Here is a 26424-nt window from a genome sequence, read left to right as displayed (position 1 = left end):
AAATTCTCGTATCAAAAGCTGCTATTTAGTAAATAGCTCTGTTTTAAATTGTGGAAATCATTTGGGAAATACTTTTTTTGCAGAATAATCAGCTCAACACGATAAACTATAATGTCCGAATGCAACGTGTATGTATACGATATTGGGCCTATTAAAGCATTGTAAAATAATGTATATTTTATTGATGAACAAAGCAGGCTCTAAATTTGCAATTGTATAATATTAAACACATAGGCATCGGATATCCCAAAAGAATCGGGGTTGCTGCTGTACCTATGATCCTTCGTACAAACCGTACAAATTTTACCCTAATTGACAAAACAACCTAAATTCAAAAACCATATAACCCTTAAAGTATCATGGTCTTTTATGGAAACTGTCAAATTGTGGCGCTAATTGTGTCACTACGGTAAACAAAGTGGATGGATTTTTTTACAGGAAGTTTTCTTCATTTCAGATAGCAGTGCAATTAATGCAAAATTTAAAAAAATGCGACGTAGTTCGGCACCGTCAATGAAGCGGCCACTGGAGCGCAGTAATACAAGCAATATTCCGATTCTACCTACTTCTACAAGTGTAGGGAAAAGTGCTGAGGTAGTCAACCGACTAACACCGGAGCCGGCATCGATTGCCGATGCGGATCGGCTAATGATCTACAAAGTCGTTTGGGGTAAAATAAGCACGAGAAAACATAAAACATGGGAAGGCGACGGAACTTTAGAAGTAACGGGGCGCAGTGCGGTTTTAAAAGATGAAAATGGCCGGTTCATATCGAATGCAAGCGGTCTTAAGTTCGCCGAAGTGACCGAAGGCATTCAGATGGTGGTTGGGTCCAAAGAGGTGGAAGTGTTGGAAAAAGTACAAGGAAGATTAAGTTCAACATCGTCAGAGGTACCGTCATCACCGTGCAAAAAGTCTCGCAAAGATGTCCCGAAACAACTTTTTAAACCACCGGAGCAATTGGCATACGATTCTCGAAGTGCTGAGGAAGAAACTGAAACATCAAGTACCTCGTTTAACCGTGATCTTATAAAGGATCCACTTCAAAATAGATCACCCGTTTCTGTGCAAAAATCAGAAGCAGTTCCAAGAGAAACAAGTTTAGGTGCAAACAGAAATTTTAAATCCGTTGTAAGGACGCCGATGAAAGAAGATGATCCGATCGTGGAACCTTTAGTCATGAAGAAACCATCATTCGAACATCAATTTCACAACAAAGCTAGCAACGAAGAGCCAGTAGAGGTTCAAGTCCCATCGTGTCTCACCAAACATTTGCGTCCGCATCAGCGGGAAGGCGTCGCTTTCCTCTATGAATGTATTACTGGGATTCGGATGGTGGATCCACCTGGCTGGGGTGCGATTTTAGCGGACGAAATGGGACTCGGAAAAACGTTGCAGTGCATTGCACTGATGTACACCCTAATGAAATCCGGACCTTACGGGAAACCGCTGGCAAAACGTGTTCTTATCGTGACACCTAGCAGTTTGGTGGAGAATTGGGATCGAGAGATAAGCAAATGGTTGCAGAATGAACGTATATTTACATTCATAGTGGGTCCGAATAATAAGCTAAAGCTATACGCACAATCGTCCCACATTCCGATACTGATAATATCGTACGAGATGCTGTCGAAACAGATCGCCGAACTATCCACGGTTAAATTTGATCTAATTTTTTGCGACGAAGGCCATCGATTGAAAAATAGTAACGTGAAAGCCTTTGGAGTTCTCAGTCGAATCGAATGCAAACGGAGGGTCCTTCTAACGGGTACACCCATTCAGAACGATCTGCAGGAATTCTTTTCTCTGATCAATTTTGTCAATCCGGGCGTTCTCGGTACGTACCAGGACTTTAAAGCACGCTACGAAACCCCGATCGTAGTATCACAACGTCCCGGAGTGCTACCGCAATCGATCGAGCTGGGCATAGAGCGATTGAATGAACTGAACACCATAACGGGCCGCTTTGTGCTGCGTCGTACGCAGGAGGTAATCAACAAGTACCTCCCGGAGAAGCACGAAGCTGTGCTCTTCTGCTATCCCTCAGAACTGCAGACCAAGTTGACCCGAAGTGCGCTCTCATTTTATGAAAATGAAAAGGGAGCAAACGCTATCTCGCCACTGCAGTTGATTACCGTTCTGAAAAAGATCTGCAACCATCCTTCCCTCATGTCGGTGCAGGGAAAGGGGGATCCGGAATCGTTGGTTAGTCTGTTAGCGAACCAATTACCTTCGTGGCAAAGGATGGGACCAAACGATTCGGCAAAGCTCGGTATTGTGGAGGCTTTATTGGAGTCGTTGCTGTCAATACAGGAAAAGATCGTCATCGTGTCTTATTTTAGCAAAACGCTCGATATGATAGCGGGCTTGTGTGAACATTACAATTACAAGTACTGCCGCTTAGATGGTTCTACAGCAGGGCCCGACCGGAGCAAGATCGTCAACGTGTTCAACAATCCCTCCTCGGACATCTTCATCTTTCTGCTCAGTGCTAAAGCCGGTGGGGCTGGTTTGAATCTAATCGGTGCCTCCCGATTGGTACTGTACGATAACGATTGGAATCCAGCCAACGACCTACAGGCAATGTCCCGCGTGTGGCGTGATGGTCAACGGAAACCCGTATTTATATACCGATTGCTGACAGCGTTCTCGATCGAGGAACGAATCTTCCATCGGCAGATATCGAAGACTTCGCTCAGTGGGACAGTTGTCGATCAGAAGCAAAATCTGAATAATTTAAAATTTTCAGATGATGAACTGAAAGACCTGTTTACGTTTACTGACCCAAACCATGTGGATGATTGTTTAACGCACAGTTTACTCGAGTGCCCGTGTGCAGGAATAGGAAACCCACCGGAGATTATTGGGCATGACAAGGATACGGATGGTAGTCCAACGGAAACCATTGAACCAGAGGCGCAAGAAGAGAGTCGGTATCGCGTTAGACCACCGAACGTCAGACGGAACAAACCACGCACGAAGTATGCCCTCAAAATGCAGGAATTGATGCGCTGGGAGCACCATAGATCACCGGTGTCGGAGAGTGTCTTGGAACAGCTGGGTTTGTCGCGGTGCACGGAGGATATCGTATTTCTCTTTCGAAACATTGTTTCAGCGAACAAATAAAGCACTGCGCTTCGGGTGTCACTTTACCACGGTTCTGCCATTTTATTCGTCATTCTCCAAATGAATGTTACTGCCGAATCGACCGTACAAGTAACCCTTCAGGTCGTTCATCTTTTGCTGGATGTCACGGGTAGTCTGCTGAATGCTATCGATCTCTTTTTTCTTTTTCTCCTTTGCCTCTGCTAGTAGCTCCAGAGTTTTCGTTTGATCGTGCGACATGAACACCTCTCCGCACAGGAATGGAATTTGCACATCGTCATCAAGCAGTTCAATTTCGTCACAGGCTTCCTCAAGGTTTTTCATTTCGTTCTGTTTAATCTTCAGTTCCTCCTTGAGATCCTCCACCTTCGCATTGTAGTTTGCGAACTTATTGATCTTCATTTGGTCTTCGTACGTGATATGAACATCTGAGTCCTAAAATGGTAACAACATGCGGGGTTCATATTGGCTGTGTCTGGTAAACAGTTAAAGAGTATACTTACTGGCTGAAATGTGCCCTTGCCTTTACTTTCAACTTTGCTAGCCATTGGGAAAGAGGTGTTTTGAGATAATTTTAATTCAAATAACTTGAAACAAGCACGTTCCTCTAGGTATTTCGCGATGAAAATTGTATTAAACACCGGGAGAAAGCTGACAGCTCTGACAGATCGAGATAGAAGACATTGAGCCGCTGTAAAAAGATGAGTCACAGGGGAGATGTTTGATTTTTCCAAGTCTTATTCCCCTTTCTCTTGATAAAGTTAGTTAAATAATTTGGTTATGAATGCATCAAAAACATTTAAATCAGTTAAATAAAAACAGAATCAGAAGAAAGAGGTTTTGCAAACATATGTTTAAGTTCTGTAAAAGAAATATGTAATGTATGAAAAAAAGTTCGGGTGGTCCAAAGTCTATTCATACTTCAGGCTAGTTTTTGTTTATAAAATTGCGTTAGTGTTATTTTTCATATTTCGAGCAAAACTTCATTTTCAGGAATTATTTTTGTAATTATTTGTATAAAGGAAAACCAAAGCATATGGCCTAATCCTCTTAATGTGGTGATTCGGTGTGTAGAAATTGTACTCCAATACCTACCGATGTTTGTTGACTGATATCGTACTGTCAAAATTAGCTTTTGATTAATTGGCTTCTTCAGTGCTACTACCTTGTGCAGTGTTATACATACCATGGCTCCGTTTAAGAAAATCTAGAAAAAGTTGTGTCTCTGCTACTTCGTCAGGAAATAAATTCGGCTAACTAGCCAAGAATCTGGTGTTTTAATCTTGTTCTCAAACGTTACAGTTGAAGTTAAAGCCGTTAACACTTGCTGTACTAAACAGCTAGTTGATTTACTTACTCTGGCAAGACAGCGACGATGACTCGAAACGGAAGGTAATAATCTTGATTGATTTTAAAGCAATCCATACCCCTCTGTGTTTGTTGCACTGTTGATGTATGACCGAATTGCACGATTCAGTTACAACGTCGGTCAAAGTTAACTTTGGGAAAGGTCATCGAAAAGCTTTATTTACTTACATATTTTGGCCTTTTCTGGAATCTTTCTTCATCTTTGTCTTTTGTGGCAGACGACGTAGTCGAAGTAGAAGCCCCAGAGGCCGGGGCGGTCCACCAGCTAGTCGCTATGAGATTGGCAAACTGCAATCACTTCGCCCTGTGCAATGGTCTCAAGTAAAGCTTGAATCAATCGTCCGGGAACCGTATCGGTCGAAGGCGACCTATCGTCGAACTGAACGCGAAGTTTCCGAATGGCGCCGATCGAAGGAAATCACGACCAAGGGTCGCGAAATTCCCGATCCAATTTTCACATTCGAAGAGTCTGGCTTCCCAGCGGAAATAATCGACGAACTGCGGTACGCCGGGTTCACCTCTCCAACACCGATTCAAGCCCAAGGATGGCCGATAGCTTTGACTGGTCGCGATATGGTCGGCATAGCTAAGACGGGTTCTGGAAAAACCCTGTCCTATTTGATACCGGCCCTTATTCATATCGATCAACAGCCGCGTTTACGTCGAGGCGATGGTCCGATAGCACTCATTCTTGCTCCTACGCGCGAGCTCGCCCAGCAGATAAAACAAGTGGCGGACGATTTCGGGCGCGCGTTGAAATATAAGAATACCTGTCTTTTCGGCGGTGGCAAAAAGCGCAAGCAGCAGGAAGACCTAGAGTATGGCGTGGAGATTGTAATTGCCACGCCCGGCCGACTGATCGATTTCCTATCGGCCAATCAAACTAACCTACGCCGCTGCTCGTATCTGGTACTGGACGAGGCCGATCGGATGCTCGATATGGGCTTCGAGCCGCAAATACGCACAATCATTGAGCAGATTCGACCTGATCGTCAAACTTTGATGTGGTCAGCCACCTGGCCAGACGTGGTTGCCCGCCTGGTGAAGGACTATCTGAAAGACTATGCCCAGATTAATGTCGGGTCGCTGAAGCTTGCCGCCAACCACAACATACTGCAGATCATAGATGTGTGCCAGGAGTATGAAAAAGAGTCCAAGTTGAGCATCTTGCTGCGCGAAATAATGGCGGAGAAGGAGTGTAAAACTATCATTTTTATTGAAACGAAGAAACGTGTGGATGATATCACGCGAAAGGTGAAGCGTGATGGATGGCCTGCTCGCTGTATCCATGGTGACAAATCGCAGAATGAACGCGATACTACATTGAACTGTAAGTATGGCTGTATCGACGATAAGAATGTTCGCTGATCTTCAAATGAATGGCTACGCGTTCCTCTGTTTCAGCATTTCGTTCCGGAAGGACTCCAATTTTAATCGCAACCGATGTCGCAGCGCGCGGATTGGGTGAGTAAACAGCAAAAGAAATATTATGCTTCAAATCATACATTCTTGGATCATTGTTTCTATTTGGAGAGCATATTTCGTTTCTCTAGGAAAGAAGAATGATTCATATTGAATCTAATTCTATTTCAATTCGACTAGTTATTGACATCCAATATTTATTTGAGATGTGAAGTATGCTTTTGTATCGGTAAATATTTTAATTAAAAATTTAATAAATGTTAACGATGCGTTTATTGAGTCATCAAACCAATTTTGGACAAAATTTCAATAGTATAAAAATAATGGTTAAAAATGTTCATCCATAACTAAATTCATATTCACAAATGTATTTCGGTTCCTAATTCAATTTATTTTCAACCATTCTACAAAATTCCTCTAAATTTCACCCGTAACGCTAAAACAGTAATGCCAGTAATACGTGATATTTTCTGATAATTTTAAGTTGAAAATCTAAATTAATTTAAACAATAATTTTCAAAGATTAAAAATTTTATCTTCTATGAAATGAATTTTACCACCTGCTAGTTTTCATCTAGTAGCATATCAATGCCGGTGATAGTGTTCATGGGGCCATGAGGGCACTTAAACAAAGTTAGATTCATAACAATATACAATAATATATTCCAACATATGATAGTTGATACAGTAGCTATTTCTACAAAACTGGAATCATCATCGGAAAAATTCTATCAAAATAAATTATGTGTTGACCAGAATGCTAAAAGTACGTAAAGTAAATTACCGTGTTTAGTTGGTTATTTACTTTATGTACTCCATCCACTAGCCAAGAGTAATGGTACGGTCGCCTTATTATCGTTCAATCAGTTTAATGTGCATCTCACCATTTAGCAATTCATATTTAAATTTTTTAAAAATATTTTAATGTTCTTATTATTGTAAATTTAACATGAACAGCTATGCTGAATTAATGCATTTTATGCTCTTTGAACAATGTTCAATTGTAGGCAGCATTAGCTATTGTCCAATCTGATTACATCTACTAAAGTTTGTGTTCGCTAAAATAGCATTCATTGAAACTGTACAACATAAACTTTCCGTTACCCCAAACGGCAAGATAAAAACTTTGCTCAGCTAGTATGGTTTAACTAACTACCGTTTTATTCTTTCTCAGTACACATTTGACATTTTTCGCAAACCAACAGCAAAGAAAACAACAAACAAATCGAAACGAAGCGTGCAAAGGTGTTTAATCGAAAGCTAACGTAGTAAAACCTGGCCTCCCATTCTATCCTTCCAGAGGCACACACTCACCTGTCTGCCTTGAAGTGAAACCCTGGCCGTTCCGTACCCGGCGTGTTCCGTTGCGCACGGGAGCAGAACTGGCACCGGTTTTTGGTAGTGGGAATGGATATTGCCAAGCAAAGCGAGCAAACAGCAAACTCAGCCCCGGGAAGGGGTCCGTTTACGGTTTGTGCGGTTTTGTCCTTCGGCGGTGGAGGACGAACTTCGCATTCGTGCGCACCGCCGCGGCTCGCTATCGCCCGATGGGGACGACGAGTGCGCTGCCGCCTTATCGCCGGGGACGCCGAATGCGGACGAAACGTCGGCGGTACAGAAGAGGAGCAGACCGGCCGACGGAAACCGATGGAGCGCACGCAGCGGCGGCGGCATCCGGTTCAGGGGGACCGTCGTCGGGACGAGCCGCCCCCTATCCGATCGGCCACTACCACCTGAAGAATGGCGGAGGCTGGTCGGAGTTCGGTCGGTCGTTCCAGACTCTGACACGCTGTTGCTTAGGGACTGTCGCTGCTGCTGCTACTGCCACAGCCCGTCTCTTACGGCCGTCGTCGTCGATGGTCATCGCATCCTGTACGTCAAACTCGCAGCAGAAGGTGTGCCATTGCCCTGATGGTCCGCATCACGTTCAACTACAGAGGAAAATTGTTAATCGTCCACACCGACCGCGTCTCCATGACCGCACGATGAACCATGTACTTCATTGTGGGATTGGGAAAATGACGCATTAATTCGACGCGGGGCTTGGATTCAGTCGGAGATAAGCGGTGGCGGTAGCGGCGACAGTCTTGCCAGCGGCAAGGTTCCTGCAACGACGTCGACAGTGCTTCTCGTCGTCATCTCCGATTGCTGTGCACCGTCCGTCAGCGGTCCATATGCCGCATTGGCTGCACGCGTCCGTTGCACTCACTACGTTTCCATACCAGCTCCAGCTGTTCTGGACCTTGGGAACAGTGGTGATGGTGGCTTCGGAGGCAGTGGCGGAGGCGGCGGCGGTGGTAGCGGTGGCGACAATGGCATAACGAGTGGCTGTCCACTGCTGTTGCCGCCCGGCAGCTGCGGCCGACCCCTCAACCCCTTGAAAATGCACGATGTGCGGAAGAAGAGCGACATCTAAGAGTGAGAGAACGAACGCAAGAGAAAAAGGGAAATGGGACAAAATATCGTTTAAATTTCACGGAAACATACGAATAAGTAAATCAAAGTTATCTGCATACAAAACAAAAAAAGATCAAAAAAGCATCATGTTAAAATCTCGACACACTGTTTCCAGCCACAACATTTTATTTCCTACTTTGGTGCTGTCTATTCGTCTGTTTCTTCGAGATATTTGAGTTTTCTGTTTTACATCCAACATTCCTACAAGCTGACAGTTATAATTTATCTGACTATGAACATTGTTCGTTCAAAGCTCTCAAGTGTGAATGTCAAATGCTTTAAATCATTGAACCAGAATTTAGAACTGTATTGTTTCGTATTCGTTCGCTGGTATGGTCTACGGGAGCGCAGTCCAACCAGAGTGGACATTATGTTTATTTCTATTTCTCGTTTTCCTCTCTCTCCCTTTTCTCTGTTGTGTTGCGTTTGATTAGATGTGGACGACGTAAAGTTTGTCATCAACTTTGACTTCCCAACCACGTCGGAGGACTACATCCATCGGATTGGGCGCACTGGTCGATGTAACAACACCGGGACGGCGTACACATTCTTCACTCCGAACAATGCCGCCAAAGCGCGTGATCTGATCGATGTGCTCAAGGAGGCCAAACAGGTGATCAATCCGAAGTTGGTCGAGTTGGCAAACATGAAGGTGAAGAACAGAGGTAAGAGCGATGGAGAGGACGATGTGGAGAGTTGGGAACGACTGATTATCGATCATGTGTGTGCGCTTTCAGGAAATCGCCATATGATCTCGCGTTATCCGCGAGAACGAAGAGCATCGCGTTCACGATCCAGGTCGAAATCGCGCTCACCAATCGCCAGTCGTGGTCGGGCCGGTCGCTCCCGATCACGATCGCCACTTCGTCGCTCGTCGATTGATCGCCGTTCTCCAGCACGCCGCGATACTAGGACGAGAGGAGGGTCCGTGGGTCGACGCAGTGGGTCGCGTGATGCTCGACGCACCCGCAGTCCACGACGCAGTCGCAGCGATAGCCGACGCCGGATGTTACCCGTGACCCGGAAAGCTTCCCGTTCGCCACCACCGAGCCGCAGTCCGGTAGCGAGCCGTCGCAATGGCCGGGATCGCGATCAGAGAAACGGTCGTTCGGTGAGCCGTGATCGTGAGCGCGATCGTGAGCGGGAGCGCGAACGAGATCGGGAACAGCGTGATCGTGATCGTGAAAGGGATCGTGATCGTGATCGTGATCGGGACCGTGATCGCCGTCGGCGCAGTCGTAGCCGCAGCCGCAGCCGAAGTCGTAGCGGTGGTCGTCGGTACGGGGCGGGTAGCAATGGAAATGGGCGGGCTTCTTCGTACGATCGGTACTAGGCGGGAGTAACCCAGCTGCAATCCAGTGAAACGACGGCAACAACGAATCGCTTGACCAACATTGCTTTGGATGTCCTTGGTACAAATTGAAGGGAATGCGGAAACTGAAAGAATTTACCTTTTATAAACAACCTCACGGTGCATTCGAACGCAACCCTGCATCACAATGCACATTCAACCAACCTCCCTGCCACGCCCCATCATCCCATTTTACCATTTTCAATTTGGTACGCCAAATTTCAATCACTATTTTAATGAAATGTGAGGTTTACAAGAACAACAATGAACAATCGAAGAAATTCCTACGACATTAGGTGAGGAAAAGCGGTAATCAAAGATGTAAGCAGCATCATAAAACAACTCGTCCCTGCACTTAAAAGCTGGGATGCCATCATTTATGTTTGTGAAGATCGAAACATAACGATAGGTTAATATGAGCAGCAGTTATTTTCTATACAAAAACAACATTAATCTGCATTAATAGGATATTTGATTTATGAATATGCATTTTTCTAAAGGTCACTATTCTGGTAAAGTTAGGACGACATGCAAAGAAGTATCCTGGAACGCGTTCAAGGTATACACACGCGTAAAATGTATTAGATATCGAATTCTTTGATTAAATCATTGAGCACAGGAGGAAGCAGATTGAACGATTGTTCGTTATTTTAATTCTAGTGAGATAGTAGCAGTGGAACGCAGGTGGCACCTATAAGGACATTGAGCCAGCTATAGGCGGTTCCTAGATGAAGGTTCGTTGCAAAACCACCCACCCTTAAAACCCATTCCTATGGCCCCGGTTCATGCATAAGTATATGATACGTGTACATCTACATGTTAAAGCCTTCACATGTCACAAGTGTTGATCCATCTTAAATGTAAAAATTAACCTATTGGTCGCGATTGAATACTTTTTCAATTTTTTTCTTCTCATAGTTCTTATCTATTACTTCAATGGCAAATTCTCTACCTATGTTTATCTTAATGTTTATCATTTAGTTTAGTTTGTTTAGAAATTCTCATTGAGCATTGGAATTCAAAATAAATAAAATAAAATTTTGATTTCGAAGACTTTTAGGCTGCATACATGTATTTCGTGCTCTGGCGAGAAACGAATGGCCAGGTACATCCACATTACTGTGTTTAATTTAGTCTAATAAATGTTTGGCGAGAAACGAATAGCCAGGTACATCCACATGACTGTGTTTAATTTAGTCTAATAAATGTTTCGATATGAATAAATGTACGAACATGTAACACTGTACGATATTATGGAAACATTTAAATTAGATGCTGAAGTATGAGCTACTTCTCTGTTGATACCGAAAGTTCGTTCATTGACACTCAAAGTTAACTTTATTAACTTAAGTAAATTTATTGTTTCGAAATTTAAGATTCCCAAGACGGTTCTTTTCTTTTCATATCAAACACCCCCTATTAGCTTAGTTGGTTTTGTTAGATTTATTTTCTAGTTTTCGCTCGTTTTCACAATGTTTGTTTCACAATATTATTGCTGGCGTTAATCGATCAGATAATATTATCTATCTATTCTAATACCGATTTTAATTTTTTCGCGTCACTAAGTTAAGGCTAATTTTCTGAGTGTATAATTCACCTCTCTCGACGGTACCAACTAAGGTCGGATAAGAGTTGTGCGCACGTTATCTTCCAAAGAATTCATAAATCTAAGCTTTATATTACTTGTCGTTAGTGACCATCGACGAATAGTTTAATGGACATTTCGGATAATCGCTCCGGCTTAGCCCTTGTCTATTTTAGTTTTGCTTTCTTTGCATTCCACGTCGTCAATTAGTTTCGTTCTAGTATCAGTTCTTTCCGCTCAGTTAAACAGTAATTAGACTAGCATAATCTTAGCTTACTGCCCTAGGGATTCTAGTGTATGCGTTTGTGTATGTGTGTACCTAGCTTAATTTGGAAAAATTTTTATTTCGTCACTGAATTTTAAATTTTATGTTAATCGCGCCGTCGCATTACATGCAAAATTTTTCTTTGTTCTACAATATGTTCTTAAAAATTGCCCTTTTTACAGTACATTTTTTTTTTGCGATTCGGGTTTCGTAAGAGGCTACAGAAATACGTGTTTATTGGAAACGGCAGAAAAAGCTGCAATTTATCTTACGTTAGTATCGTTTTAGTATTACCGGGTAGTTGAAATTAGTCACTAGTTTGTTCGTATTCATGGTCATTTAAGCGAAAGCGCGGTTTCGATTTAAAATAAAATAAGATCCGATTTAAAAACATAATGCACCATTCCTCCCCACTAGTCTTGACGCCTTAAAAGTTTCGCGATACAGGAGCGTTTGCTATCGAATTCCATCCATGGTTTTTGCTCGTTCGTGCCAAATAGCCTATTTACAAATTGTACTGCTCTGCTCCCGATCTCTAAACGCTCGATCGCTGGTCAAAACCGGCGGGAAACCCTACGTCGTCGGTGGTTGGGCGAAGGAAACCCGAATGGAAGTACGGAGCGAAAGTATGGCGCTTTTCGTCCCATTCGCCTTTCATCGCTCCTCGGTCGAGACGTAACTCTTGGCCTGGCCGCGCCAGCTTGAATCGTGGTCCGCTTGGTGCGAGATCTTATTCGCTTCGAAATCGTGGGGCTTTCAATGGCGAATGGTGGAGCGCTGGAGCAGGGCGAATAGTGGCCAGATCCCCGCAAACAGCAGCCCCCTCAGAACGGGCAAACTGCTCGTCCATCGTGGGGATGCATTGTTGCCGGAGCTCAGCTCCTCGCTGGGCACGTCCTGCCTCGTAATCACCTCGCGGAACATGATCGTTTCCTCTACCTTCGCGTTTTCGTTCCCCGGCATGACGGTCGTTTCGTCCGACTGTACGTCGTCGTCCGAGGCACGCATGGTGGATGACGGCTCGTGGATGCTTTCGAAGACGTTGCCGGCGCGGCTGTTTCGGGCCAGTTTTTGGTTGGTCAGCTTTAGCTGGCGAATTTTCTGATCAATCTCTGATACGGTATCTGAGGAAACGGAATAGGTAGATGGACAAGTTTAGTTTTTTTTTAAAACATAAATGATAGGAGAAAGCTTACATAAATTTACTGAACTAAATTTGACGTTTGTACTTAAATTCCAATTTTCAACAACTATAGTAGTTGTATACAACAACTATAGTAGTAGTGGGGGATCCGCGACAGCCGAGCGGTAGCGGAAAATCGGCCCATGGGCGCAGAGGCTCACCACCTCGACGGCGTGTGTTCGAATCATAACCGAGACCGGACCCTCCCCTGTACGAGAGGACTGACTATCCAAGTACACATAGGGTAAAAGTCTCGTAAGCCCTTAACGGGCAGGCATGACCAACAAGGTCGTTTACGACAAGAAGAAGAAGTAGTCTAGTATTGTATTTAAGTATTTTACAATAACGGCACGGTGTGTACTACACCCATTTGCAGATTTAATTACATTCGCTACGATGTTTTTTTATTTCGTGAATCGTATTTTCGTATTGATTTTTTTTTATTTTGGATGATGATATCTTGTTTTGATAGGTTACATTTGCATGAACAAAAATGGACAACTTTTAAAGATTCTTCATGTAAAACCAAAAAAATCTACCATTTTTCATTTGAATGCATCATAGATAGCATTTTTTATGTTCAGAACAAACTTGACAGCATTATAATTTACACTGACTGTGATAAACTGAGTGTTTAAAAAAGCAACCGTTCAACTGACCAAATAGTTAAAAACAACATACGAGATGTTAAACAAATGAGTCGAGGCTAGCCACTCAGAAAGAACGGCTAAAAGCTCTAGTGTAGCATGTTTTCGGAAAATCTTGACGTGATCATTACCGATACAGTTACTTATATGCAGCTAGATGACAATGTCCTTTTACTTTGTTCAAATATCTTGTATAATTTTCTTTTATCGGTAATGAAAGTTTATCTATTTAATTAATGTAAACTTACTACGTATATACTTTTTTTAATATACATTCTTGATCACAACATATATGTCTTATTAAGTTTGCTATAGTTTATTATTCTGTATAAATTATTATTATAAATCCAAGATAAAGAAAAGTTAAGTAGTTATAGGCTGTACAGTCTTAAAAATAAAAAAGAATCTTACTTTGATCGGCATTCTCGTCATAGTTGACCTTGATAAAGGTGGTCATCGTCACCTCGTAGACCTTGTTTGGGTCGGCAGGGGTGGCACTGATCTCACGCCGACGCCTACCGAACGCAGTCTGGCCGTTACTGCAGATGACACCCTTGCACCGATCGACGCAAACGTTGACCGTTCCACTGAACTGAACGTAGATCGAGTCTGGGAACTTGAATGCCCGGAACTTGGCCGCCAGCAGGTCTCCGTCGACGGTGTTGAAGTTCTCGAACAGATACGGATCCACGGAGCAGCTGCAAGAAGGTAGACGGTAAAGACACGCAAACGAATGTCAAAATTACGACGCATTCGGCGCTGGTTGGTTTGGGAAAATATCAATTACCCATTGAAAATGATCGTCTCCTCCTGCCGGCTGTCGTCGGACACTTGCATATAGTTGACACCCAGCCCGTATATCGGTGCCGAGCTGTTGTCCAGCGCTATTTCCATCTGGAGGTTGGCGCCGGGACTGACGGTGAGATCACCCGTGACCAGCTTGTCTCCCTGGCGGATCTGGATGCTGAGCGACGGAACTGGCGCGTTTCGCTCAATGGAGCTCGTTATTTCTAGGTCCCTAGAACACATCGTGTAGCAATTGTTAGCTTAGGTACACTATTTTAACAGTTGAAGTGCGTCATGTGAACGCTGTTTGTCGATACTTACTCGGGTTCCTGAAAGCCTGCCGGCAGGACATCTCGCTTCACAATTCCGTGCGTATCATTGTAGTTCGGTCCGCTGGCAATGCACTTCACGCTAACGACTTCCTTGCCCACCTCCGGATCACCTTCGACAATGATCCGATGGTAAAACACTTTATAGCCCTGTTTGAAAAGTTTGAAATCGAAATTAGCTCCTGCTTCTTGTTGTGGCGAGCTTAAAGTACCGAAGCGAACGAAGTGGTTCTTACCGTAATTTGGTTAATCACTCGAGTTACTCCGCAGTCGTAGATGTTTGTCAGCGACAGCTCGAACAGGGCCTGGTTTTCCTCGATGGTCGGCTTGCACTTTGGGTCTGGGTATCCTTTCATACCCTCCAGATAGACTGACACGTTGTGTGATGGCAGAGCAAGAGCCACGCGCATCGTTTCGTCCGCACATGTTACCTTGTGAGCGGCTGTGTGTTGATAACAAATAAAAAAAATGGGGGAAAATTATTACTTTGATAACTTACTCTTGAATAACTCAAACAAATTTACATCACGAAAATCTAGGAAACAAACAGCGGGTTTCTTTATATGTTTATCAGGGCAATATCCCTACATATTTATTGATTTCATTGACGTTACAATGAAGAGGTATGGAACGTTCTAAACACGACGCTTAAGGCAAGGGTAATCGTGACGATCAGTTCATGCCAATTTTCGTTCTTCACTGATTGCATCGTACGATCAGCAAAGTACATCATCATTTAACCACCAGCAAACAATCCAATCTAAGCAGTTATCAGAGATGCTGCCTTCGTCCCACCAATTATGGTGACGAGCGAGTAAACCTGCAGCATCATTGACAAGTGATGTTTCTGTGTCACGAGTACCGGTCCTCGATTGATGACAGTTTATGGTTGCGTGCATTCGGCTCGTTGATAAGCGGAGATGGTTAACGTTTGCACATAACTGTGTTACGTTTGTTATGATTACTGTAACATATATAATGAATTACAATCATGAGCTAGAACTTGTAACAAACAGAACAAGCTTCATCTCTTTTTTTCTTCATGTCATTACGATCGGAAAAAATCGAGGACGTTGCCTGGTATTGCTGTAGCGATATCTGTTCTTTGATGATAATAAGGGCCAGGTAAGTGGGGCAGTGAGCAAAAGATTTATAGTTATTCTGACACGTACTTTCTTTTTCTGCGTGCAAAAAGAATGGGTTGGGTAATGAAGAAAATCAGAGAGGACGGAGCCGCTTACGAAAAGGAGTTGCGTTTCTCTGCCCTCCAGAGGTGCTAATGGGAGATCGTATGAAGGTGCTTATCATCGAAGCGCCATCAGTTTTCTTAGTATGAGTTGTGTGTTGCCGTGCCTGTGATGCATTGCCTTCAATAGAAGGGATTAATAAAAACAGCACAGAGTATCAATAACGGTTAATCAATACCGACAGGCATGATAAAGATTGGTGGCCGATTGTGTCATTGAAAGGGGACAAATGCATTTGCTAGAGGTCCAATTTCAAAAGTAAAGGATCACCTTTGGTACAGACAAGAGCATCATTTCTAACTTCTAATAGCTAATGTTAGAACCGCTGCGACGAGTTTGTGTTATCTCAAAACCTTTTGCTGTACTGCCAATGGATTCAGAAAAATTAAAACATCCGTTCAATTATTAATTATTCAGTTTATGGGATATAATTGCCCTACATTCAGCAGCAGAATATCTTGATGGTCGGAAGGAAAAACTCCGAATGTATTGTATGGTAGGTGCAGGTTATCATTTTTCGAATCACCATTTTTACATAAATGTTCTGTTCTGACAAACTACAATATCGGAAAATTGTGATTATTGAGCAAAAAAAAAACAACTTCTGAAATCTTTTTTGACAATGTATGGGATCTAAAACGAAACACAAGTTCTACAAGTTTAGTAACTTAATCATGAAACATGAGTTTAAAAAATATCTATGCTAAATTTGGGAAGTTTCGGGCTCCATTTTTTCTCTGTTTTGAAATGATTGCATTCATTCCTTGTCAGAACACATTTTGGACATACGTACTTGAGTGAAAGGTTTGAAGAATTTTCAAAAGGAAGACATTGTTAACGTTTCGCACATTCCCTCGAGCCCTTTGGTATTTCCCGGCAGCATTGGGTGCATTTACATCGACATATCGACGTCTCAGTACCGTTACATTTTTGTTCACTACCAATGTCGATGGACAGCTCCATCACATTGGCCGTTGTCATGTCCGTAGAGTCGTGCAGCCAAATTGCATTTGTCAACTATGGCATTATCTGAAGCCCAATCATTAACTCTATGGATAATTTATTGATTTTGACGTTCGATCGAAAGCTAGGCTATACTTGAAATGTGTCTAACCGGATCAACGTGTCTCTCATGATGTAAAATTGCTTATGTTTTATAAATTTCTTCGCTGTACCAACTTCATTTTTCATTAAAGAAAGCAAATGACACAGTTAATAGTACATCAAACTAAAAGAACTAAATTATACCTCAGTCGGTTTCACACTAACACAATTCAAAAAGCGGTAAATTTGGGTCAATTGAATTTCGTAGATTTATCATGCACCAACAAAACGAGTTGGAAATTGTCTTTACATTCTTTTTGAAGAAGTTTTTAAAAAAGCCTAACCAGGCAACAGTTTTTAAGTGAAAGAAGAAATCTGCTCATCCTCTTTATTGGTTCCTCTTTTTCACAAAAGCTCCCCAAATGCAGAAACTTTCGCTGAAAATGGGTCCCGGTGTTTTTAGTTTTCGGGTACGCCAGACAGGAAAATTACATGGTCCAGATCGGGAAAACTGGTGGCCAAAACCGGAACACGTGTTCGTTGTTTCCCGACGCGCTGTCCCGGAAGAAATGGGCACGCGATTTACGGTGCGTTATGTCCCGCAACAACCGATGATGATGCGTCTGTATGCGCCGGTATCTTTGCTATCTTACGCAACGCCCGCACAAAACCAGTGCTGGTTTTACTTCATTTCTTTTAATTTTATTTTCTAGTTCAATCGATCATGATCGCTCGATAATTGCTCCAGAAAAATAAATTAGACCGATTTTCGAGGCGGCATGGATTCGGTGGCGTGGCCGGCCTGTTTGAAGTGAAAGCAGAACGTAGCAAGACGAAGCGGAGGCGATGTAAACGGGAGAAGAAGAAGAAGAGCACAAGAAAGCGGGCAACACTAATCGACCACCAGCGGGTTTACCCTAATGCATCCATATCCCAGTTTTTTGGGACCAGTTTTGGTACGATCGCAGTGTCGGAAAGTGAGATTTCCCGCCCGTCCCGAATAAACAGTTGGTGGAGCGGATAAGAAATCGGGGAAAACGGCATGAACCATGAAAGGGAACACGCTTCAACCCGCTCCGAACGATGCACATGCAGGAGTATGGTTTTCTTCATCTCATTATTTTCTTAAATTTAAGGAGGATTTGATCGATCGAAAATTAGGTCCACGAAATTACCGCGATCCATCAATCTTTTTCTTCGCCCTATATGGGAGGAGCTAGTCTTTTAAGATGGTTGCAGTTTCGTAGTTCTGGCTCCGTACATTGACGTCGGTGGCACTTTTTGATGCATTTGTCGGCAACTTTGTTGTTGTCTTCCATTCGCCGTCGGTACCGGGAGGAGATCGATTAAATTTGACAATTTCCATTCTCGGAAGACCCAAGTGCGGTGGTAGGCGGGAACGCCTCTAACTGTGGTATTTTATCCACCCCGTTGCCCGTCCTACCAGGTGGTGAGTCTTTTAAGGGATAGCGCAACATGGCTTGTCAATAACCCTGTGGCGAGAAGCATTTAAAAACTTCACTTCGATTGGTGTCGGGGTGAAGGTAGCCTTTTTCTTACTGTACAGAGTTTTTTCTCAGGCTCGAGATCTCCCCAAAACTTATTGATTAGAATTGACCCAAAATAAATAAAATGGTAGTCCGACTCTACCAAACAACAAGATATTGAGAAAATAATACTAAATTGGATTTTTAATGTGAAAGTCGTGATATGTAGACAGCCAATGAAAAGTGATGGAAAAGCTAACTAAGAATCTTTCACACACTGGTCAGATTCACTAGTATTGGTAACACAAAAACAGTTCTGGTTGGTAACACAAAAACTCTAGAGAGAACAGGATCTTTTCAGCATATCGATCGTTATCGAGCAAGGTATTTAGTTAGTGGATGTTTTATTAAGTTTCGGAAATTTTAACGATAACTACTTTTACTGTGATAAAGTACTTTCTTGACATAAAAAACATGATTAATTGGTTCTCGGAATGTAGGAAGTTCGCAGCAAAATGCGCACACGTCATTCAGGGTACAGGTTTGTTGTTTTGTCTCAATATATTAAAATATTTCCCTAAAAATAAAATAAAAAAAATCACACAAATTTTATAACAATAACAATATACGGAATATTGTGTAAATAGTTGTTCGGAAACAACTAAAAAATTGACTGTAGCATAGTATAAGGTCGAATCAACGTCATTTAGAATGGAAAGTATTTAAATTTTCAAATGACTGTGCAAACTCAATCGATTTTCCAGAAGCCTTGAAAATAAAGAAATAGTTTTATTCAAAATATCAGTTTTGAAATCTATAAAATGCAACTAACCTTTTTTGTAGCAAAATGATATGATTCATCAAACGATCGTATGTTCGTTTGGTAGAACCACTTTGTGACCCAATCAGAGCAAAAGATCTCTACATTTTCCTTATGGTCTGCTGCATATGCGATCATGGGAAAGTGAACTTTCAGCCGACGAGACTTGATAATATGATTCTCCAATCACATACATACACCATTTCATACTCGTCCTAAATGGCGTGTTTCCCGATGTGATTCGTAATCTAATTCCACCCGCACACTAACCGATCCCTTTTCCCATATTTTCCTTTAAACGCTTCCACTCGCGCTGGTTGAAACTCCGGGACTCTCGTTAATCGAATCGCCGTGCGGATGAATCGGCATCAGCTTTCGGACAGCCCTGGGGCTGAGCTAATGAGTTTTACTACGTTCCTCCTGTTTGTTGGTGTTGCTGGTATGTTTGGATCAATTTCACCACCTTCGGCATAGCTTTACGGGCTGCCCGTTGAGTGAACGATGGAGGCGGCGAAACGGAATCGGCGCTACTTCATATCAGTCGTTAGAAGGTTGGCTGTTGGTTAACTCGGAAGAAGGCAGACCAATCAGTCAGTCAGTCAGTCGGTAAGTCAGCCTAAGTCGAAAGTAATGTGCAGTTTGGGACCTCGTGGACTACTTTCGGGGCGCACAATGCCACCTGATTTGGCAACCCGAAAGACAAGAGGCTTTCACAACCAAACAGCTTGGTTTGGGCATATTTGGCGGAAGGAAAGATGGTGGATGGATGATTGAGGGTTTTTTTGTGTTTCTAATAATTGCCTGCTTCATCTGCAGCCTCGGCCCGGCATTCAACCGTGCGGACATTTTGGGGCCGGAGCTACAAATTACCACCAATCCGCATCCGAATCCCCATCCAACAGTGCTTCCCCCGTGTTTTCGACCTCGGACCTTGGAGCGGTCTACGGAAGCCTCGCCGGAGCCGGAGATGCACTCTTCGGCTGGGCGTGTGTCCGGGTGCGATTAAGGCTAATATGGACCGACGAAAGGGAACAGATTAGGGTGTTCACGCGGGCTTGTGGTTGTCGCTATCTTGATAATCGTCGCCGATTAGCAGTGTTTACCTTTCCGCCGCAGTGCTGATCATTCGATCGATTGAGCCGAGGAAAATGAAAACTGAAAAGCGAATCTGGGATAAGTTGATTAGTGCGAGTTGGGGAGCGCGATTTTTTTAGGGCAACACTCGCCGAACGGTGGTCCAATTTGTTGCTTCCTTTTGTAACGCTCACATCAGAGTTGAGTGGGGTATTTGGGGGAATGTTGTACTGTGATTTCGAAAAATATCACCTTGGTGATCTATGATCTCGGTGATCGAGATGGTTGAACCCCATGGGAAAGTGGAAAAACCCCGATTTGTTCAGTTTAGGTTCATTTGTAAATTTTCAATAGAAAATGTTCATCCTGCGGGTTCGTTGTTTATTGATCAAGTCTTTCTATAGATTTTTATAAAACATTTGCTTCTCACGATGCTAAATGTTCAAACAGAGACTATTTAGATAGATCAAATGCATGCATTGGAATTGTTAATTTTAATCCTTGCTATTCTTAATAAATAAATAAAATATAATTATAAAATTTTCAAACTAATTTTAAAGTTGCCTCGAGTTCGTGGCTTGTGGTTGAAGTCTATTGATTGATTTTTTTTAGAAACAAATGTTTCTCATGATTAATTTAATTTTAACCATTCATATGAAACGTGTTTTTTGGAACTGTATGTCATCGTTACTGGTTTGTTTGTTTGTGAAAATAATTAATAATCAAAAGCTCTATCGCATGAACATTATTCTATTAAATGAGTTTTTCAAAACACCCCATCCCAACTCATCCCGTGGGATCATCGATTAAAATCACAACCAGCATCAATCATTTCGAAAACAATGAGGTCATCGGTAAAGAAGTTCATCGTGCTAACGAATTGTGTTGTGAGCCAGTGACCCCCAGAAATTCGTTTCGCAGGCGGTTTTGGTGCGATATGGGGAAAAGTGGTCCATCAACGATCATGCCGATGGGTGCTCACAATCGATTTCGTTTCCATTCCCTGTTTTTGATTGCTTTGATCGTTTTGCTGCTTGCGCTTCTTACCGGAATGGAGCATTGGGCCAGCTCCAGCAGCCTTACATAATGGATCTCTTAATTAATTATGCCACTTAAACGCTGCCACTTGAGGCTCGCCATGTGAGAGCTAGCGCTCGTTAGTGGTACGTTTGTGCGTCATGCGAAACTGAAAAGCCCGACTTAACGCCAAGTTGAATGCATTTTTCTCGGATGATTGTTCTTGCATATGATTATGCAAAGCTGGTCCATCCGTGGCATCCAGCCGTTTTTAATGAGAATTTGCTGCACACACACTCACACACACACACGCCTATAGAGGTGTGCCATTAACACCGATGATTAAGGTACGATAATGTTTTGCGACTATGCACAGTGATGCCGCAGTAGCAAACGGCACGTACGAACATATCGACCTTGGGCAATATTTCTGATGCTTTCCCCCGGTATCCCACTTCCCCTTTCGTGCGCGGTAAACTTTATCAATTACCATCCTCCCGAGCCCGAGCTGATAAGGTGGAAGGCGCCGTAACGGCAACGGCATCTCCTTTCCGGTGGCGCACGGGCGGCGAGAATGCGGCGAGCAGCAAAACGAAACCCTCGTCTATGCATATGGTTGCTCTTGAAAACGTCTTGATTACGGCAATCAGACCCTCCCAGATGGTGTGATGTACTGGGCAAGCCGTGCAAAACATTAATTAACCGGAACTGGCCTCGCTAGCGCCAGCCGTGGCCCGCATTTGATCGTGATCCAGTTGCGGATACTGGTGATACTGGCCATGGAATTGGAGTGCGAAGATTGTAATGGGATGGGTTATGGTAATTTTCGTGATTAGAATCCTAATTGCACGTTACGTAATGAGCGTTCCCGGGTGCTAGCAAATGGATATGTTTGCGAGTAAATTAGCGTAGTCGTTATTATTTGTTTGCATTAACGAGCCGCAATGAGTATCATTTGTTATCGTCCGAAATTTCACAAATAAATATTACTCTATCGTTGATCAATTGAATATATTTTAAACCTTTAAAAAGGCTTTACTAAAACGTGTGCGGAATTGAAGACAAGATTAAATACAAAAATAGAAATGCAGTTAGTGTTACTAAAGCACAGAGTGTGTTAATATTATTTTTAATATTTTGCCAATCTTTTTTGGCAAAGAAGGCAAAGAACACGCGATCGCCCACCAGTGGGATATCATATCAACAGATTGGCCAGAAAAGTTGGCGAAAACCGAGCAGCGCGGGAGGATAATTTCCCTCTACAGCTAGTTGATTCGTAATTGAAAATTGCCCTCCAAACACATTGCCGGCCAAATCATACCGGTCGATAATAATGCGGCTCGTCGGGAAGGAAAATTGGCTGCCACCGAAGGCAAAACCATTCGTACGGTGTTCGGTCGAATGACGTAACTGGCGGAAAATCACAGCTGCACGTCGGTTGAGGGATACTTGGAGGAAAAGTGGGAAATTGTTTTCTCAACGCCATTGGTCGCTAGATAACGCAATGTCGCAACCCGGCATCCTAGGGGTAGGGTACTGAAGCAGCTGTGAAAAACATCTCCGGAACAAGGCAAAAGTCAACCTTCACCCTGGTCAATGACCAGCGACGTTGTGTTGGTTGGCTCCAGAGCGTCAATTCTCTCAAAGGAGACGCGCCGGCTCACCTTGAACGGGGAAGTAGATTCTATTTTACGAGCAAGTTTTCCGAGAATAAATTTTCATTTCATTTGACGTCGATCTCCCCTCGCGGCGACGAACGCCGTTTCCGATCGAAATGAAGATCTGGAAGGCAGAAAAGTGTTCGTATTGTTGAAAAAGGGGTGGTGTGGTCGGAATCTGCTGGCATGCGGGAGGCGATTGTTTAATCCTCAAATGACCGAAAGGCTTGATACTGGATTTTTTTCTTATGCAGAAGCAAAAAAAGGTACGATTTATTGCAGCCTCGGGCAACGCATCTCGGCTTAGTGAGGAAAGAACCAAACAGTGGGTTTTTTTCGCTATAATTTCTTCAACTTTTCCCCACTGTTAACGATAAAGAAGAAGTCAAGCAAGGTAAATAGGTAAAAATAAGGTAAAAGAAACAAGAGAGGGAGATTCTAGGAACGGTTGTTAATGGTTTTGTTTTCATTGGCTGCCATTGACGCCATTTTTTGTTGTTGTTCGCAGACTTTCCACGCGTTCTGTGCACACTGCTCCGGGGTAGGTTTCACTCGCTATGGAAATTGCTGAGAATTTTCCCATGGGATACATCTGCACCACCAACTGACTGCACGTTGGAAGAGGCTGTCGGTACGTCCGTTTTCTCGTGCTGTTTTGCACCTTACGGTGCGGATGTTTTCGCTACTATTACTGTGCGTTCTTCGCTGGACGCTCACGTTGTGCTCTGCTGTTTGTGTTTATTGATATGTTGTTCATTCTTCGTTTACAAATTCGTTCCCCCGCCGACACAGCGTTGATTGTGACTCGAAAGAAAAGAAACTTTCTCCGTCTAGGTCGGGTTTTCCGCGCAGTAACAGGATCGTTTCGAGAGAGTGTTTTGTAGATCCATGGTGGATTCCACAAGGTGTACGATACCAATGCGAACCGTTGGGTCGCTGCGAGAGCCATTATCGAGAAACCGAAGCGGTCCTTCTACGTCAGTAGAATGCACACACGAGCACAAATTGTTTCTCAATCCGTTATCGTCTATTTATTGGAATGCATTGTACGTGCATGGGGAACCAATGTGGTATGAGGAACACTACATTACACTATCTCCTATACAAGCTGTTTCTTATTTATCAATCACTGATGTATCTGCTTAGATCATGTTGTTTAGTGTCATATGTTTTCTTAATATTTCCTACAGTCAAATTAAATCGCGTACACAACAAATGAATTCACCAGTTTAATTTAGCTTTCAGCAGAATACAAGTGCATTGTACATTCTCTACTTTGTGTGTTATAGATCTGCATAATAATATTTTTGCGTTTACAACTTATGCTTCTTTATGCTAGTTCGATTGTTTTGTTATACTTCCGATTATTCCATTGTTTTCAGAATTGATTCATATCTACTCCAGCAGAACAATTGTTGAATCGACATGCTCAGGTATGTTACAAGAATGTTACGAACACAATAATTTTAAAAAGAGCGTCAAATATAAATCCAATCTGATATTTGATAGTATGCAACGATAGGTGAAAATCTATAGAATTCATCAAATTCTGATGTAAAATGCATAAACAGAGTTGTACGTTCGTCCAGTAGAAAGGAATGTTGTTTTAAAGTAAAAAAAGAGACTAGTTATGAACATGATCTGAACATTATGTACGTATACCATATTTATAGATACCTATTTTAACCACCAGTAAGTTTATGCGCACGTTGTGATGATTTTGGTTAGTGTCGCGCTTCTCTAGAACCGCTGCTGCGCTTTGCTCTACAATTTTCCTATTTTTGTTTAATTTATGACTTACCATAAAGAGTGGTTGAAATTACAATTTTACAGTACTCCTTGAATACAATTACGAATCGACCGTTTTTAAATTCAAAGCTGTCTGTATCTTTTCTACTCTAACGTGTATGAACAACTTGCTACCTACTTGCTAAAGAATCAATAGAATGCGCTTCACAAAATTTCTATCTTCTCCACTGGCGGTCCAACGTTTGTGTGGCCGTCGGAGTGACGTAAAATTATGCGCACGAACAGTACATAAAACTCCGGAACAGAACGTTCGATGCACCGAACAATCGACCATAAAACCGATCAAGTCGAAAGCGATTAGTTTCAACATGGATACGGCACACACGCGCCCGACTTCACTTGCCGATCTCGCTGGATCTCCCCGAACAAACAGTTCGATTTCGTAGTTGTTGCCCCCGAGCCCATCCGTCCCTTTTGGATTTCGACCAGTTTGGCATGGTTCGACTGCGTTTTGGCCAGCACGGTGTGTCCAGCACACTTTCGGGAGCGATTGTGTGGATGTGGTGAGGTCTATAAAAACCGAGGTTATCCCTCGGAAAACCCCTTCGTCCCGACCGAGCTGGTCGATCGAGGCACGAGCGGCTCACGACATCACCAGCATTGATGACGATGCCAGATTTTCCATTTTTACGGTTATGGGTGGATTGTGTTCGGCGACGGAAGAATCGGCGTTAGAACCGGCTGAAGGTGAGGTGATTTCCAAACGTGAGCCGGACGAACGTTGCCGATTTGTTTGCAAATGACACAAACGCCCATTCTTCCTTTTTGCCGAGGCGCACGGATCCGGCGAATGTTGAAGATAGGTGCGAAAGGTGCTAGCAACAAATTGAACGGTGCATGCCTTCGAAGGCCTGTTTCCGAACGTCGTTTTAACGGTTCTCGCGTCCGTTGATCTTACTGGAAGGAATGATTTTTCTTTTTTGTTTGTTTTTTATTTCAATGGTCAGAGGGAAAGGTGTTTGACGATCCGGACGGCGTTGCCACCCATGGCGTGTAATCCAAGGGTGCCAGTTTTGACTGGCAGTTATATTTTATGTTGTACCTTTATTGCCGGATCGCGAGAAGCATCCTGTGTTATGGTTTCATATTTTTTTAAATGATAGATCGAAACTCAGGCCGAGCAAATATTTTCAACATTGAAGAAATGGTGGACAGTTTTATCTCGTACACGCTGAATGACAATAGCTATTGGTTTTTCCAATGTGGAATGATGAAAAGAAAAGTTTGTTTAACATTATTTAGAACTTTAAGGTTTTTTAAGTTTGTGAAGATTGCATTGACATTTTCGGATAATCGATTGTATTAATTTTAAATTGATTTAGATGAAAAACATTGGATTTCATTCGATTTTTCATATTTTGATAAAACTATGTAAAGTGCCTGGGCGTCCAAATATACATATAAAAAAACTGTACAAAATCATTAAATCCAAATAACGACGGTAGGCTAATGAATCAATGTCTTCCAGGTAGACAAGTAATATTATAAAGACAATTCTTAAACTAGAACTAATTTTGAAACCTATTGAAACCTAATCTAAGTTATTTTATTCTCACACTTCGCACAATCACACATTCAATACCTACAAAGTAACAAGAGCATGTTGTAATGTCCAACTTGAAATTTGTTACCGTTTTCTTTTGCCGACAAAGGCTTCTTACGGAAATAGGGAAATGAGCAAGTGCATTTTTGCATCACAATAAAAAAAACAGCACAAACAACGTAAAGGGTAAGAACGTAACATAATCCTGGCTGACTATTATGTTCTTC

General features: G+C 42.7%; 4 protein-coding genes across 5 annotated transcripts in view; 2 read left to right on the top strand and 2 right to left on the bottom strand.

Annotated features, from left to right (window-relative positions):
• The first annotated feature begins 483 nt into the window (after positions 1-483).
• On the top strand, positions 484-3155 carry LOC131265557 (DNA repair and recombination protein RAD54B-like). Its single transcript, XM_058267842.1, has one exon. The coding sequence runs from the start codon at positions 490-492 to the stop codon at positions 3124-3126; it is 2637 nt and encodes an 878-aa protein (XP_058123825.1). The 5' UTR covers positions 484-489; the 3' UTR covers positions 3127-3155.
• LOC131265577 (probable prefoldin subunit 4) lies at positions 3143-3751 on the bottom strand. The gene is made up of 2 exons (XM_058267867.1): positions 3609-3751; positions 3143-3540 (listed from the first exon to the last, which is right to left on the bottom strand). The coding sequence occupies exons 1-2, from the start codon at positions 3651-3653 to the stop codon at positions 3169-3171; spliced, it is 417 nt and encodes a 138-aa protein (XP_058123850.1). The 5' UTR covers positions 3654-3751; the 3' UTR covers positions 3143-3168.
• Positions 3752-4293: 542 nt separating this feature from the next.
• LOC131265563 (uncharacterized) lies at positions 4294-10949 on the top strand. Of its 2 annotated transcripts, XR_009178278.1 has the most exons (6): positions 4294-4497; positions 4692-5803; positions 5878-5937; positions 8787-9017; positions 9090-10808; positions 10872-10949. XR_009178278.1 is itself a non-coding variant. In XM_058267848.1 (5 exons), the coding sequence occupies exons 1-5, from the start codon at positions 4481-4483 to the stop codon at positions 9683-9685; spliced, it is 2016 nt and encodes a 671-aa protein (XP_058123831.1). In that variant the 5' UTR covers positions 4294-4480; the 3' UTR covers positions 9686-10949. The 2 variants fall into 2 exon arrangements, 1 of the variants encoding a protein (XP_058123831.1); XM_058267848.1 differs by having other exon boundaries at positions 9090-10949.
• A 1360-nt stretch (positions 10950-12309) lies between these two features.
• The window catches only part of LOC131264640 (uncharacterized), a 57125-nt gene continuing 43010 nt past the window's right edge, over positions 12310-26424 (bottom strand). Inside the window, exons 3-7 of the mRNA XM_058266909.1 lie at positions 14735-14940; positions 14491-14648; positions 14171-14401; positions 13795-14081; positions 12310-12677 (exon numbers count right to left, since the gene is read on the bottom strand). Of these exons, the coding sequence (XP_058122892.1) occupies positions 12310-12677; positions 13795-14081; positions 14171-14401; positions 14491-14648; positions 14735-14940 (1250 nt within the window). The remainder of the gene's footprint in view (positions 12678-13794; positions 14082-14170; positions 14402-14490; positions 14649-14734; positions 14941-26424) is intronic.

This window comes from Anopheles coustani, chromosome 2 (assembly GCF_943734705.1).
Source record: "Anopheles coustani chromosome 2, idAnoCousDA_361_x.2, whole genome shotgun sequence".
NCBI lineage: Eukaryota > Metazoa > Arthropoda > Insecta > Diptera > Culicidae > Anopheles > Anopheles coustani.
This window is presented reverse-complemented; position numbering and strand designations above follow the sequence as displayed.

Coding starts and splice junctions, on each gene's coding strand:
- LOC131265577 (XM_058267867.1), bottom strand. CDS start 3,653: ATGGCTAGCAAAGTTGAAAGTAAAGGCAAGGGCACATTTCAGCCA. Junction 3,541..3,608: donor GCAAGGGCACATTTCAGCCA/GTAAGTATACTC, acceptor TTACCATTTTAG/GACTCAGATGTTCATATCAC.
- LOC131265563 (XM_058267848.1), top strand. Junction 5,804..5,877: donor ACGCGATACTACATTGAACT/GTAAGTATGGCT, acceptor CCTCTGTTTCAG/CATTTCGTTCCGGAAGGACT. Junction 5,938..8,786: donor TGTCGCAGCGCGCGGATTGG/GTGAGTAAACAG, acceptor GCGTTTGATTAG/ATGTGGACGACGTAAAGTTT.
- LOC131265557 (XM_058267842.1), top strand. CDS start 490: ATGCGACGTAGTTCGGCACCGTCAATGAAGCGGCCACTGGAGCGCAGT.